We start from the raw sequence: 16220 nt of genomic DNA, 5'->3' as shown, positions 1-16220 counted from the left end.
CTGCTTGTGTAATCAAATTGCACACATATGCACATAAATTCACATCAAATGCATTTAATTGTAATCAAAAACAAATGCTGTTTTTAAGTTGTAATATAGAATCAAATTAAAAATGGCACAGGTTTACAAAGTATTAACAGCTAATGAAGTTAACCTTTGGCAGCTTACATTCATGAACATTCAATCACCTGTTAACACATTTTCTGTTTGCACTTAAATGTTTCAACATTTTCTTGTCGCCACTCACGCTTCTTGCTAGTGTTTACAAGTTGCCATGCAGGCTTGGGGTGGGAGTAATGCAGGGGGTAAATACTGTATCATGCAGCTACATCATACAGCATCAGCTGTATCTGCTGCTGCCTGGGATTGAGAAAATGTAAACGTAAATGCAGCAAATAAAAGGAAATCTCCAATAACAAAAGTTAATTGTTGTTGTGGTAAAAAATATTTCATGCACTGATTAATTATTCCTCTGTAAAATTATTCAAAATGTAAAGTACTTCATTTTACAAAAGAGCACTGTTTGACACATTTAATGCACAACCTATTTTTTAAGTATCATGGAAACGAAGGTTTACGTTTTTCCGGTAAAGTTTTTCCATCTAACTGAAGCCCGCTCACTTCACAAAATATGACCAAGTCACTCCATCTTTCCCTTAAAACACATGTCCCAATTACTCTTTAAGAATGTTGTGAATTTTTCTCACACTACATGCTCGTGTTTACTAGCAGCCGGAGGGGGGGCTTGGACGGTGTGAACACGCCCCTGGAGGCGGTGAGTAATGGCCGTCGGGCTGCGCAGGGAGAGAGAGAGGGAGAGGGGGAGAGGGGGAGAGAGAGAGAGAGAGAGAGAGAGAAAGAGAGAGAGAGCGAGCGGTAATGTCTCTTTAAGAGGCTCAACCCTCCGCAGAAACAATCGTACAACCCCCCAACAAGTCATCGGACTTGTCAATCATCCGCCCGGCGCCCTTTGATGTCGGGAGTCCTCGCCTTGTGTCGGGGCTCAAATGAGCTGTTTGCTGTAGTCGGGAAACATTAGTTCTCCACCGAGCAAACAGCCGCATCTCAACTTTTTTTTTTTTTTTTTTTTTTTTTTTTAAGCCTCCCCCTCCTTCATCTCCCTCCGAATGCGGCGGAGGTTCCTGCACTTCGGTGGCGCCAAGAGACTGAGCGTAAACAGGGGGACAAGTCCATCACGTATTCTCCCTGATTGATTTTACACTTCAGAACTTTTTCGGGAGCACACGCACAGGAGAAGTGCCCGACACGTCGCAAGGTTTTGGGGGGGGGAAAGCAGCCATGCCTCAGCTTAGCAGCGGCGGCGGCGACGACCTGGGAGCCAACGATGAGATGATTGCGTTCAAAGACGAAGGGGAGCAGGAGGAGAAGATCCAGGAGAATGCCTTCACCGAGAGGGACCTGGCCGACCTCAAGTCGTCGCTGGTCAACGAGTCGGAGATAAATCAGAGTCCCAATGGAGCGGTAAGGTGGCCCGGTCCCCGCAAACCAAAGTGTGTGTTTGATAAGGAGTCGAAGAAAAGGCTCGTTCTATGTCAGTATGTGTGAGTCGGTGTTTGCTTTTTGAAAAAGCATGAATGGGAGCTAAAATTACGAGCCCTTCGTAAGGTCTCAAAGTTTGGCTAGCTAAAGGACGCTGTAAGCCTATCGAGTATGACACCGGTCAAAGTGTACAAGACTTTTCTCTCTCTCTCTCTCTCTCTCTTTTTTTTTTTTTTTTTTTTTGCCAACTTTGTCCCGGAGTAACTTTCCCCCGTGTGTTACTGTCGGTCTCCCCAACAACCTCCAGGCCGTCAGACGGGCGCCGCAGGCTGAGCAGAGAAGCTTCGCCGAGAAGCACCGGGAGCATCTCGACGGCGGTAGGAGAAAACACACACACACACACACACACACACACACACACACACACACACACACACACACACACACACGCTCGGTTGACTCTTATTTTTTACTCTTAAATTCACAGCCGAGAAGCTGGATTCCCCCCCTTTTTTCTTTTTTTTTTTTACTCTTCCTCTTCGGTGGGTCACGGGAAACACACGTGTCGAGGCATTATAGTGGACTTCAAAGAGTTTTGCCTTTTCAGGTGAACACTTCAGAAAGAGGACCTGCGTGGTTCTTCAGCACTTGTTGGGACCTCGTTTAATAAGAATGAGTCAATAATACTCAAGTACGCGATATGTAAAGCAGAAACATGGAATTAAATAGTTCTTTGACTTTGTCTGTTGGGGTGAACGCCAGACTTTTTTGTTGCTGCCTTTTTTGCAAAGTGTTTTTTTTGCTACATTGTACCTCAAATGGGGTTTATTGGGCTTCTTGAAAGATTATTCAAAGTTTTTCTCCATTTAATTTAGTCTTGGGGGTCTGCACCCCAAAAGCAGAATAAGACTAAATATACTTTTCCCTTTTGCGAGTGTACGACAGGAGACGACGGGCCTGTTCACGGCACTTGTAATTACAGGCGTCACAATAAGCCCATCCTGACTGTAGAGGTTGTTTCGTAAAGGAAAACACAGACTCTCTTAACGTTCATACTGTTTTTGGTTTAATGTTGATTTGTGGAACAAATGAAATTCAGGTTTGGAATAGGGTTCTAAAAACCAAGAGGTGCTACTTGTCAGAGTTTTATGAAGACCAGGTACAAACCTGGTTACAGCTTTCCCACGGAGAGGCCCTGAATGCTCCTGTGGATGGCGAAAGGAAAATTAGCACATAGGCAACAGGAGTTCACACCTCTCATGTGAGGTGATGGTTGTCACGCTTTTGTATCCTAGTGCGTCGTCGTACAAGGATATAGCACTGCAACTACAAGACTTGTAAATAGGTGACCCGTCAGTGTGCACATTTGTTTACAAGGTTCTCTTTCCGTTTGAGGCCCACAGCTAAACGTTGTCGCAGAAATGCAGGAGCGGTATTAACTAAAAGCCTGGGTTGTTGGTTTTTTTTTTTAAATGTGGCGTTTAAAAAAAGTTTTATCCTCATGCTGTTTTTTTCATTAATTTATTTAAAATCTCCTTCGCTTACACAGACCAAAAGAAACGGCACGTAAAATATTACACATCTGGCAGGGGAAAATAATCTCATTAAACCAAAACCAAAACTAATAATTAACACTGTTCTTTCAGCATCAAAACACCAAGATGGAGGCATGTATAAGACGCCGGCGTACTCAGGGTATCCATTCTTGATGCTGCCGGACCCCTACCTCTCAAACAGCTCAGTGTCTCCATCGGTAAGCACACCTCTTTCTAAATTTCCCTGCTGGCTTTTGTCGTCCCCATCGCTGTTTGTTTTTCGAGAGGATGTCTCACTGCTGGCATTTTAGGGGAGGATGAAGTCTCCAGCTAAAACTGTGTACAATCCTCTGTTGTTTCTCGTGCAAGTGTTTCTTCCTCGGTGTCGAGTCCAAACACAAAGCGCATATTTTTTTGTGTGCCTCAAAAGCGGCTTATTACATGATTGTGAATGACTAATATCTGCAGCGGAGGCTGAAAAACAAACTAACTTGGTTCGTCCTTGGTGACCTGGCGATCGTACTTTGTTTTGTACTTTATCTGTGAAACAAACAGGCTTTCAGCATTAATGAAGGTGACCAATGTGTGAGTGTTGGAAAATATTCTAGATTTTTTTTTATTGCTATTTGAGCTGTTTACTCAAAATTCAGTGTGGTTTTATTCTCAGGATTTTACCCACATTCTGTTCTGTTTGTGTGTGCGTTAGACGCTATGCTGTTATATTTGAACTATCAAACAAAATGTTATATTTTATGGCCTGTTTTTTATGTTTTATTTTTTTAGTGAAACGCCTGCCTGTGTTATGGAAGTTCTCCTTCAGCTTTAGCTGCGTGCGTTTGATATGACGACTTGCCAAAACTGTCCAACAAAACTTTTCACTCATGCTTTCGATTTGCAAACAGTCTCCTCAGCTTGATACTCGATGCCGCCCGTGCACTCTGCGCGGTTGGAGGCAGATTTATGTTCAAAAGGAGCCGTGTGTGTTCGGCGTTAGATCACGGCTGCGGAACGTCAAATCGCTCCAAACTTTACACCAGTTTTGATCTGGCTTTGAACTTCGCTGTTTACTCCCCCCGAATGCCTCCGCATCGCCTCGCCAGGAACAGCCAACGAGAGAGAGAGAGCGAGAGAAAAAAGAGAGAGAGAGAGAGCTTGTTTTTGTTTATTGACTCGCCAAAGTTGGAATCTGATTGATGTGATGTCATGGGAAACTTTTATTTTTTTTTGCCCTGTTTGTGCCAAATGACGAGCGGCGTTTGTCGCGGCCTTAAACCGCTCAAACTCACGGCAGAGAGTCGAAGAGTTCCAGTGGGCAGTTTGTCTCGCCCAGCAGCTTCCAGCCAGACGGCCTCGAAAAATGAATCGTAAAATATTCCTTCGAGTCGCCCTGCAGAACCCAACCTGCGTGGATAGGCTGACTAATTGCGCCAAACGCGAGTGGTCGTGCCAAATTCATTATTCACGTGCTGCGTAATCCTGTTGCCTGAATTAACCCCCAAGCTCCTGCAGATGCCAAAGCAACGGCGGCGGCGGCTGTCTGTGGGATCACATGACCCGCCGGCCGGGCGGATTCCGACGTGCGTCGCAGTCAATTAAGGATCAGGGCGGATCACAAAATCTGCTTTTACAACCAGAACATGGGATTGGCGCTAATGACACCTTGATGTTGAGGGTTTTACAACAGAGCTCCGCACGCTCAGAGCCGGGGCCAAGAGCAGCAAGCAGTGCATGATGGGAGTTTTTACAGCGGTCATGTAAAAGGGGGGGGAAATCATAGGCCGGCATGGCCACTTCAGAGCAAAGTCGGTCCAAATCCAAAACAGAGTTGCTTTCGTCAGATATTTTTCAGAGGGCTCCGCTTTGATCTCGCCCGTCGAATTTTGAGCTCCTCAAATAGAAATTCTCCTTTAAAAAAAACAACAACTATGTATTAGTTTGTAGAAAAAAATTGTTTTTATGAAAAGGAACAAATCAAGAAATTTCGAGAGCGCCGACAAAAAGTGTGTCGTCAGCTCACAGCGCCTTGTAGGAAATCCCGCTCCCTCGGGGCTCGCGGCATGAATGGCGACACGAGTGAGTGACAACACACCGCCACCGGCGGGGGAGGAGGCGGAGCCACGTACGCAAGTTCTCTTTACCGCCGGTCGCACGGCAACGCGGCAACAACACATCCGGCGTGGCGTAACACAAACAAGGTGAGCGAGCGTGATGGCATGCGTTGGAGCGTCTCTCACCTCCCCCCTCCTGCCCCCCTTGCTGTAGCACCCCACCCCCCACCACCACCACCACCACCAACCCTCCCGGGACTGCCGACAGCAGAGCCTCCCAGATATTGTTGTGGTTGAAGGGAGGAATCGAGGAGCTGAGGGGGGGATGAGAAGGACTGTCGGCGGAAAGATAAAGAGCACTTTCTTCCCTGGCCCGCGCGCGCGCGTGTGTGTGTGTGTGTGTGTGTGTGTGTGTGTGTGTGTGTGTGTGTGTGTGTGTGTGTGTGTGTCTTGGAAACTCCGCACAATGCTCACTTGTTGCCGCGTCCCTTGTAATTAGCCCCGCCGGTTGTGAAGCGGCGGCGCACCAGGGCCCCATCTTTCTTTCTGCCAGCAACTTGAAAGTGCAGCAGAAAGTGAATAATTAGGGATGAAGATAATAATGAAAGATGGATCGGAAGCTATAGGTGTGGGAGAGAGACAGAGAAAAAAACCACCTGGGGCTGTTGTTTCGTTGCGCAGCAACAAGTTTCCCGTCACCTTCCACTGTTTTCCTCTCCACTGGCCGTTTGTGAAGGAACTCCATCAGGGAATTAATTGGACTTTTATCTCGAAGTAGCTGATTCACTAATTGTCTGATTTTTCTCTTCAAGTAATAGTTCAGCTTGCACAATGCACATCCTGCTTTTTCCTCTAAATGAATAAAGACAGCATTTACCTTTTTAATTCCAGCATATTTTTTTATGTAAACCTCTTCAAGAATGTTGATTAGTCCATCTGCTGTTATAGTGATTCCTAACAGTGAGTCAGTCTGGTTGCCATGCATGGCATGGTTATCTCCTGGACCAGGCTACCGGAGTTGTTCCATGAGCCTACAGGATTTCCTTTCTTCATTTTATTCATACAGTTATTTGAATGTTTGTATCTGGAGGTGCAGCCATAACGGCCGCATCCCATAAAACAGGAGGAGATGGAAAAGAGCCGGGCAGCAGAATATCGTCCGCCGAGACTCAGTCGCACAAAGACGGCGGATTACTTTGGCCGCTATTGTTGCCGCCTCGTGTAAGACGGCCCGCTAATCTCTTTCTGAGGAGCGAGGGGCCGTGTCTGCCCTCCTCATCCCATTCAGAGATAATGCTGCCATTACAAGGTTCCGCGGGGCTTTCTGCCCTTGTTGCCGTTGTCGCGGAGGACGGAGATATCGGCCATCCTCTCGCAGGAAGTGGCCAAAGACGGATTGTGGGATTGGGAGATGCTTCCAAACTCCCCCGGCTTGTTGTCTTTGGATGAAGCTTTATCCGGTGTGTGCGTAGATGGTGCACGTCCAGTGTCTGTGTGCGTGTGCGCGTGTGTGCGTATGTTGGACGCATTTGTATGTGTCTCTGCCGTGTGCGTGCTCATCCCGTGTGCTCTTTTCAAGTTTGTCGCCTCAGGCTGGTGTTTGTAGCCCGGGTTCAAGCGGCTCTGCGTTGTGGTAACGTTTGCTGCATTGTGTGCACGAGAGTCAGTGCGTAATGCTCCGGATTACAACTTTTTTTTTGTTTGTTAAAGGGATTGTGTGTCTTGGCTGACGTCAGGAGTCAAACTCAAGTCAATCATTAAACCAAGATCTTCTTCTTCTTCTTCCTCTTCCACACTCCCTGAACCTTCTCTTGCTGCTGCGTTTCTGATCTCATCTGGATCCGTTTGACTCAGTTTGTCTTAATTTATCATTGTCTCGCCCTGTGAGCATAACGCTAGCCATAACAGTGGAACGGCAGACAGAGACTCCCTGCAAATCTGGAGGAACAGGGTGGCATTGTGAGCAACTGGCTGAATCATAACCGGCTCGGGGGACGACTGCTGCTGCTGCCGCCGCTGCTGCTGCTGCTGTGTGGCCCCATAAATACATATATTTTTGCTCTGGTGATCCTCAAGCAAAGCTATCACAGTGTTTGTGGCGGCTTTTTCGCTCGGTGATTACAGTTTGCGAGGGCGTTTTCATAGAAAGTGGACGGCGAGAGTAAACAGGAGGCTGGCGAGGAGAAGAGACGGGGAACAGAGCGGCGTGGATTAGAAAGTCTCAGCTTACTGTCAGCCCGTCACCGTTCCTATAATGATATTTGCACATTTAACTGTACTTCCCCCTTGCATTTTTGATATTAGTGCAAGGTGTTTTTTTTCATGAAGAGGGTTGGAGTTGAGACGCGTGTTCATCTGTAGCCAAACTTTATGAATTATTTTACCGTTCTTTTTTAAAAAAAATATTATTTAATAGTGTTTGAATGATCTGAGCTTTTCAAAAGCCAGTGCTAGCAAGGTGAGAGCAGGTCAGATACTGCACAGTGTATAGTGGCGATTTTGTTTTCGGTTTTTCCAAAATTTTAATTCTGAGGACAAATGAGCAACAACATTGAGCTGATCTTCAGTGAAAATATGTTGTACACCCTCTCCTAGGGATGCAGATTATCGATTAATTCGTTAATCGTTAGTTGATTGACCTTATCGATCGATTAACGATTAATTGATCAGCTGCGATTTTTCCTGAGAACCTAAATTTCACAATGAAAAATGTGTAAGGAACACATTATTTAACCCTTAAATAATGTTTTGGGTCCAATGTGACCCATTTTTACGTTAGAGAACAGTAAAAACACCCTTTACATTTATCCTCTGACTTTAAGTGGACTTCTAATCGGTCACATTTCAACTTTCTTTTTTTTTTTTTTTTTTTTTTAAAGTTGTTTGAAAGTAACTTGTTCTAGGTATATTATTACCAGCACAGTATCTACAGTACGGATGAATTGTTTTATCCTGCTACTACGCTGTTATATTGATATTAACTGCCCATGTAAAAAAATGTTCAATTAATTGCAACTAATTTGATTTAATCGATTAAATTCTTAATCGACAGTTAATCGATAATTGATTAATTGTTAAAATCTCTGCTATTATGACCGTTTTTTATTTATTTATGTAGAATGTTATCATTAGAAATTATACCATACCACCGATGATCTAAACTTTGAAAATTAACTATTGATTAAAATAAATTGGTTCAGTTAGCTTCTTTTTTTACTAGCACTCGATCGTTATCCCAGTTAACCAGTCAATGCAATCATCAGTTCACTGGTGCCTCACTTGCACCTTCTGCAGCTGCTTCACCAACATCTTAGTCCTGCAACATAACCAAACTCACCTTTTCCCGCCTTGTCTGACCTACTTGCTGTTCTTCACATGATGACTCCATATTGCCGCAACTTCTACTCAGTAGCCTCTGCTCCTCTCCTTGTTTTTTGGAGCTGGAGCACTTACATAGTTTATTCTTATTAAGTGTGGGTGAGAGTTTTTTTCCCCCCCTCTTCAGTTGGCTGGTCACTGCCTTAAGAAAACACAACAACAACAAAAAAAACATTGCGATTACGGCGTGCGATATTGGCCGTCGCTTCTTTGTGCTGTCAGAGAGGCTGTGAAACTCCCTCTGATGTGGAAGCTGTGGTCGCGGGAAGACGTCAACAGGCGCCGGAGATGGTACGCCGCTCTCGAACCTTTCCGCTAACTGTGCCGGGACGGCGAGTGTGGGGTTTACTGTACGAGCAGCTTCATTTGGGAAACGGCCTGGGTTACGCGCTGCAACGTGCACTGAGTCACTGGGATAGTTCAGCCGCTGGCCGCGCAGGGTCTCTGTCTGATTTCAAAGGGGGGGGGGGGGATTTCCTCTTGATCAAATGCAGACGGTGTTTGGGAAGAGTGGGCCACCGTGTCATTTCCAGCTGCACGCTGGTTTTTGAATAGTTTCCAGTTTCTCAGAAGTCAACAGTGCTGCTTTTTAATGGGCATCTCTCTGAGTAAAACGAGACTTTGCGACGGCGGCGGTGGCGGCAAGCAAACAGCACTTTATTATTAGTAGCCAGTGCGAATTGAAACTGCTGCTTGTTTTGTTTCCGTTTGTCAGTCAGATTGAGTGAATGCAAATTTTCATGGCTTCAGCCCCATAAACATCACCGTTCCTCCCCACCAACCCGAACTCCTCCACCAGCTCCTTCTCCTTCTTTTTCTTGTCCTCCTTCTTATTCATTCAGAAATCAGCTGCTGCTGCGGCCAACAAGACTCCCCTCTCACCCCAGCGGCTCAGCCCCGCCCCCTCTTTCCTCTTCGTACCCTTCAGATAATAAAAAGGGGATTCTCCCAGATCAAGGGGATGGCAAGAGTGTGTGCGAGTCTCTCGGATCTTGCCACTTCCTCATTTCCCATTGTGTTGCGGTGTTGACGGGGGGGCGAGAGGGGGGGCTGTTCAGCCGGCCCCTGGTCCCGGCTGGGTAAACAATGGCAGCAGCGCAGGCTGAGGCCTCCCTAATCCCCCCCACCCCACCCCTCACGCATACGCGCACACATGCAGCAGACCCAGGGGCTGGGATGAGCAGCGCTGGGGCCTCGTCGCCTCTGACTGGCTACGATAAGGAGCCCACCGCTCACACTTAGGAGGCCAAAACGAAAAGCGGCTTAAAAAAAAGATGGAAGGAAAAAGTGAAGTTCAGATGCACTGGACATCTTGCACCTACAAATACATTTCTGAGTATTTTTTTGTATTTGTCTTAATTGTGTTTCTTGAGTGTCAAACAGCTGTTTTGTTATCCAGGAACTCCAGGTTCAGTTTCAAGAAAGATTTTGGAGAAGTTGGCAAAGTCTCAGCTGGCAACGGCTGCGGCGTTTGCTAGCGAGGGATTATGGTTAAACGACAGTTATTGAGGGAAATGAGGCCGATTATTGGACCAGGGGTTGTCATTATTAATCACAGAGAAAAAAACAACAACAACCACCCCTCCACCCGCCCCCCCCCCCCCCCCCAAAAAAAAGCCTGCTTCTTGGTGTTAAGGTTACAAAGCAGCGTGTTTTTAATTATTTACATTGTTCTGGTGCTCGGTGCTGCTCTGGATTTATTCTAGCTGTGAATGTTTTTGGCCCGCGAGGCTTTGAAGCGCTCAGAGGGATGGTTCGCTGTGCAATGATGAACAACTTCATTGAAATATTCACACTTGAGAAGTAGTTTTGCCTTCACCTCGACCACGCCAGTCATGACTCCTCCTAGAATTGCAGCAAAATCTAAATATCGCAATAAAGAACTGGTAATGGAAACACCTAAACTACGGAAAACCTCTCATATCGCTAGAAGCTTTTGATGCCCTCTTGACGTGGTTTTTCAGATGCATCGATCTAGCGGCGTATCGCAAAAGTATCATGGAAACACTTTTTTTGCATTTACACGTCGCGGGACATGACGTACAGTGAAAATGGCGCACCGTGTTTGGAGGAGACGGAATATTTTTTACTTGTAAATCAAAGAGAAAAATATAAAAAACATTCTTGGCAGCAAACAAACGTAAACAAACAAAAGCAAACGTAATTCTGGTATTTACGTGAATTACGAATTATGCCCTTCACACCATTCAATGGAAACACCTGCAAGTCGCCATTGTACTTTGTCGAAACGTGAGAAGCATCGCTTTTATTTTGAGAAAAACTGTAATGGAAACGCAGCTATTGACGACCTGTCTGGATTCAAGGAACGGCCTGATTTATCGAGTGAAAAGCAGGAGCGAAGCAAAAGCAACCACTTTCCACATTCGAGTAACCGGAACAAGGAGAGGCAGTAAACAGACGCAACTTTTCATTTATCTGAAATGAGGAAAATGACGGAAATGTGTTTGTCAGAATCCTTATCAGAAGTTGGAGTGTTCAGCCAGCCTGAGGTTTGAGGAGGAGCAACAGACTGATGAAGGTTCTGGCGGCGGTGGAAGTGTTATAGGCAGAGGTAAAGACAGCATTATAGAAGGGAGGAGAGAGGTGTGGGGGCAGGGGGTGAGGGGGGGTGAAATTAAAATACAAATGACTGTCGGAGTGGCCGCGTGGCGCTGCCGGCTTTGAAGTAGCGAGCAGCCGAGGCACCTGCAGAGAAACTGCTTCGAAAAGTGTTTTTCTTTTTCTTTTTTTTTCCCTGAGAGGCGGAAGTCTTTCAAAGAATATCAGAGGGAGGAAAAGATCCCTTCAGATGGCCCCGAGGTGTTTACACCTGCAATTATTCATTCTTTTTTTTTTTTCTCTGCGGCTCAGCGGGGAGGCGAGGTGGTGAGGCAACCGGCATGAAGAACGTGTTTGTTTGATTTATTGGACAAACTCAGACTTTATTTTGAATCTATATACTTTAATGTGAATTCCAACTTTTTGGAGCGGTTTTTCTAATTCACTCGGAATCCTAAAGAGGAAGATCTTTGAAGGTCTTGTCATACGATGCCATTTTTAGTCTTTGGTGGATCAAAACCATCTTTCTCATCATTCCTGTCCCTTCCTCGTTTCTTTTTTTAAATCTTCCTTTCAAACCTTATCAGCCTTGGAAATCAGCCCTGAAGGTTTCGGCATCCTCATTGAGGGTCATTATGTCAATATTCACTCTCTAATCATCTGTCATGTTCAAGGACCTTGTCCATCCTACGTTGTGCGGTTGAATGAATTCCTCTCCTCCTTTAATACGCTCCCCTTTCAGGTCAATTGTTTTTTTTTTGTTTTGCCCTTGAAATTCCTCTGATTTCGTGAAAACTCGGCGTGAAATGACAGTAAAAGAGAGGCCTTTTCAAAGTGGTGGCTCTTTGCTTTAAGCGTGTTGCGTTCAGGTGAGTTGCCGGCCTGCAGGATGAAACCCTGCAGTTTCTCCAGCGTGTCTTTGTTGACACAGCAGGCCGTCCCAGCCTCCCACAACGTTCTGGTGGTTAATGAGTGACAGCGCTGGCAGACCAATAGAGCTTTAAAAAAAAAAAAGAAAAGAAATAAAAGCAGACGCTAGCTCAGACTGACTGACTGGCATTTCCCAGTCTCAGATGTGTGGTTGGATACTTCACAAGCTGCAAATAAAGGGGTTTGAAGAGGTGGTGATAAAAAGAATAAATCAAATGTTGAAAGTTGTGTCACAAGACAGGAACATCCACAATAACAGAAACCGTGGATTTTCCCCCCCCCTACTCTCAAAGACTGATATTAACCTGAGGTTGTTTTGAGGGAACTGAGGTGATACTGAAATAGCTGCACTTCTTTCTTTTCAAAGAAATCACATGACCGATGGCAACGAAAGTCTTCTTTCATTTCCTCCTCCTGGCAGTCAATATCGGCCTGTCAAACAGTTTCGTGAAGTCATCACCGCCCGTGATATTAATCAGTGTTACTCTTTGCAGAAAAATGGGAAGAAGGCAAAAGACATTAAGATAATCAATAATATTGAATATTCATCACGAGAGCACAGCAAAAAAAACAAACAGATCAAATCAACCAGTGTGAAACAAGCACCAGGAAGAGGGGAGTGTGTGTGTGTGTGTGTGTGTGTGTGTGTGTGTGTGTGTGTGTGTGTGTGTGTGTGTGTGTGTGTGTGTGTGTGTGTGTGTGTGTGTGTGGGGGGGGGGGGGTGGGGGGGTGCCCTCACAGCATTGGTGCTTTTTGTTAAGGGCCAAAGTTGAGTGTCTATGATGAAAACTGGATGAGTAGGCCTGTTTCGATGATCCATGAATTAATGACTTGTGAGATGTATAATAAGGAGCTCACCAGTTCTGCCGACCTCCATCATTTCCATTTGCATGCGTGTTTGCCTACCAGTGAATGCTACACTTGCAATATTGCGCCAGTCTATTTAAAACGACGTCGATGATGCTGCCATTTATCGCAGTCATTTCTGTCACAATATATTGTTTGGCAACATTTCTTAAGGTGACGGACCCAGTGATGAACAATGTCAGTGTGGCATTTGGCCCACGGTTGGCCGCCCTGGAATGCGCAGGTTGTGGTTCTCCTCATGCAGGGGGGAAACAGAGCGGCTGGAGGTCAGGAGGTAAATTCTCTCCTGGCATTAGCGCTAGCAAAGAGGTCGGCGCTCTGGCTGGCTTCTGCTAACTCCTCCTGCTGCCCCAGCTGTTCTATGTGTCGCTGCGATGGCCAACTGTGTGTTGCGTTGTGTTGCTATTGTGCCTCTTTCGTCTGTTGCAGTCACAAAATTTACAACCTGTTTACGCTCTCTGAGGGAGTGAGGGGAGACGAGCGTGCATGTGTGCGATCTGAGTTGAGCTAAGTTCACATCTGGCTGCGTCCTCATTGCGATGGTGGATCAAACAGGAAGTGGCGCTTTAATTAGTGTCTTCTCCGCATGTGTTGCTCGTTTTGCTGGCTGCTCGATGGATAGATTCCCCCCCAGGACGCTTTGGAGGACGTAGTGGTTTCTCATTGGCCTGTTAATAAACTCCTCCCCCACACCGCCTGTTATACCTGCTGCTGAACCATAAGTTCTGCTGGAAGAAGGGATTTGATGAGAACGAAGGAAAGATTTTAGTGTTTTTTTTTCCTTTAGGCATTTTCTAACACTCTGGTTCGCTTGTCGATTGAAGATCAAAGATGATGAATAATAGAATAATGACCAAGTGCACAGTTAAAAACTGGTTTGATCAGCAGTTAACACATGGTTTGATTTTTCTGTATTTGCTGACACATTGGATCCTCAACATTATTTCAGGGTTAAATAATTTGCTCCTTACGCATCTTTCATTGTGAAATTTAGGTTCTCAGGAAAAATTGCTGCTGATCAATTGATCGTTAATCGATCGATAAGGTCAATCAACTATCGATTAATGAATTCATCGATAATTTGTATCCCTAGCACCGTGTAATTTCCAATTATAAAAATGGGATTTTCAAAATTGTGGCACAGCCGCTGACAAACAGGTGTGTTCTCACGCCTGGTGCGGGGCCAGTCGGGGGCGCTCTGTCATAAGCAGGAGTGACGTTCCTCTGATTATCGCTCAATACACTGAAGGAATGCGATAAAACCGCGTGGGACGTCAACCTGCTGCTGTCAGATATTTTCTAGTTTGACCAAAATAAGACGTGCTGCAATCGGGGTGAGATATCGTTAAGATCTCACCACTACTCATCACACCATCCTCCACACCTTGGACCGTCTTCGTCTTCCTTTTGATGTGCAATTTAATAAAATTGTTCTCGTAAAAACTAGCGAGCTGCAACCAAAGTCCCGGCACGGCTGTCCCCCGTCCAGACCGGTTGGAGCCTCTGCAGCTGCAGCAGCGGCGAGGCACACATGGCTGTCATCACGCCACACACACACACACACACACACACCCAAGCACACACACACACACACACACACACACACACACACACACACCCAAGCACACACACACACACACACACACACACACACACACACACACCCAAGCACACACACACACACACGCGCACACACACACACGGGAGCAGACTCTAATCCCCCACCCATATGATATTCATCTGCAGAGTGAAGGCAGCAGCCTCCATTACTGCATATTCCCACATGACTCAAAACATACATGCGAGAAACGGTGCATCATCACAACACAAACACCGTCTGGACACACAGAGTGGTGGAATCACACGCGCACACGCACAGACACACAAACACTTGTGCTCACTGCAGACAAGAGGAAAATGAGTCACAGGTGAATTTGTCACAGCTTATTGCCAGATGTGCGTGTGTGCGTGTGCGCGCGTTCACCATGATTTCCACCACTCTGTTTGATCTCACATGTTTCATGTGACCATGTGTTAATGTCGTTTTGGAGCTTGAAAAGGGCGACGGAGGAATTCCCTCCTCACCAGGTTTCCTCTCAAGTAGCTTTGGCCGTACGTCAAATAGATGTCCGACTTTTGTCTGTAGCCTCACGTGTCCGGTCGAGACAGACACTCGGCCCCCTTCACTCTCTGGCCATGAAACTCTTTCAGATCCGGCCTCAAGGCTCCATTGTTATACTGCGTTGCGTCATAGATCTCCAGAAAGGAGCGCATTCAGACCCCGGTTTGCAGCTTTGTGCAAAAATACAGGGTTTCAGTTTCCTGATGCTTTGTTGAACCTTCCACATGTGATGTAGTGACATCACAAAGGGCCAGTTTCCAAAACTGCGTGCTCTTAGGCACGATAGCCAGGCCAGATGCCGCCTGCGCGTCAAACATTTTGTGTTAGTACGTGAAAAGGAGGCGGAGTCCTGGAGGAAATGATTATCACCTCGAGGTGAGGTGAGGTCACAGGGCGGGGACAGGAAGAGGGGACGCTGCCAGAAAAGGCTCGACGGCCAGAGCTTGTAGTCACTGTTGGAGCTCACTGTTGTTCAGGAAGTCGCAGAGCGACAAAGCTGTTGCGATAAATCGGCTTGTGTGAGCATTTCTCAGGGCCCCGACAATGAAAAAAAAAAAAAAAAAAACTGGAGCAACTGTGATGTGCGATGCGTTGTGGTCTGTTCATGCGCTTGTATCTGTGTGTGGGTGTGTGTGTACGTATTCGTGTGTGGGTGAGTGGGTGGGTTGACAATGCAGGTGTCGCACATAGTAGAAGGCATGTATGTGGGAAACACTGTATGCACACCCCAGGGGCAGATGAAAGGGAACGGGTGGGTGTGCAGGAAGTGAGGAACAAAAGAAAACACACCATGTGATTTGGTGTCAGATTGGTGCAGATTTGGCCAATGTGTGCGTGTGAGGAGGGGACGGTTTGAGGAAGGGAGGGTCCGCGGGGGTTCTGCCGTCTGTCTGCAGTCCGTCAGAGCTGACAGAGATGGATAGAAAGAAAGAGAGCAGCAGCAGAAGACAGAGGAGGAGGAGGTGAGCGCAGTAGCGGAAGGGAGTTTGCAGTAAACAATGAGAAGCGGTTACCGCGTCGTGCACCTGGTAAAGCAAAACCACAGCCTGTGTTGAAACAGACTCTGGCACCGTATGAACGCCTTTAACCGTTTCACCGCCGCATTCAAGGAACACAACACCAAAATTGTGGGGCCTTCGTCGGGGGTTGCGGAAGTGCGGGAAGAGAGTTTTGAACCAAATACGGCTGCAAGTGGAAGATTTAGCCGCCCGATTTATGAATTGGTCTGAAAAGCTTGCGTCTTCGACCCATTTTTATTACACCTTTATTTTCGTCCTGGAC

General features: G+C 46.3%; 1 protein-coding gene across 7 annotated transcripts in view; it reads left to right on the top strand.

Annotated features, from left to right (window-relative positions):
- The first annotated feature begins 929 nt into the window (after window positions 1–929).
- Window positions 930–16220, top strand: part of tcf7 (transcription factor 7) — a 55531-nt gene continuing 40240 nt past the window's right edge. For 2 of the 7 annotated variants that reach the window (XM_076031918.1, XM_076031915.1), the window contains exons 1-3: window positions 935–1482; window positions 1808–1877; window positions 3147–3253. In XM_076031918.1, the coding sequence (XP_075888033.1) occupies window positions 1300–1482; window positions 1808–1877; window positions 3147–3253 (360 nt within the window). In that variant the 5' untranslated portion in view covers window positions 935–1299. Of the gene's footprint in view, window positions 1483–1807; window positions 1878–3146; window positions 3254–16220 lie in introns of all 7 variants that reach the window. The other 5 variants (XM_076031923.1, XM_076031917.1, XM_076031916.1 and 2 more) reach the window with 5 other exon arrangements.

This window comes from Nelusetta ayraudi, unplaced genomic scaffold (genome assembly GCF_046127955.1).
Source record: "Nelusetta ayraudi isolate G7.1 ecotype Tasmania unplaced genomic scaffold, CSIRO-AGI_Nayr_v1 ptg000033l, whole genome shotgun sequence".
Taxonomy (NCBI): Eukaryota; Metazoa; Chordata; class Actinopteri; order Tetraodontiformes; family Monacanthidae; genus Nelusetta; species Nelusetta ayraudi.
This window is presented reverse-complemented; position numbering and strand designations above follow the sequence as displayed.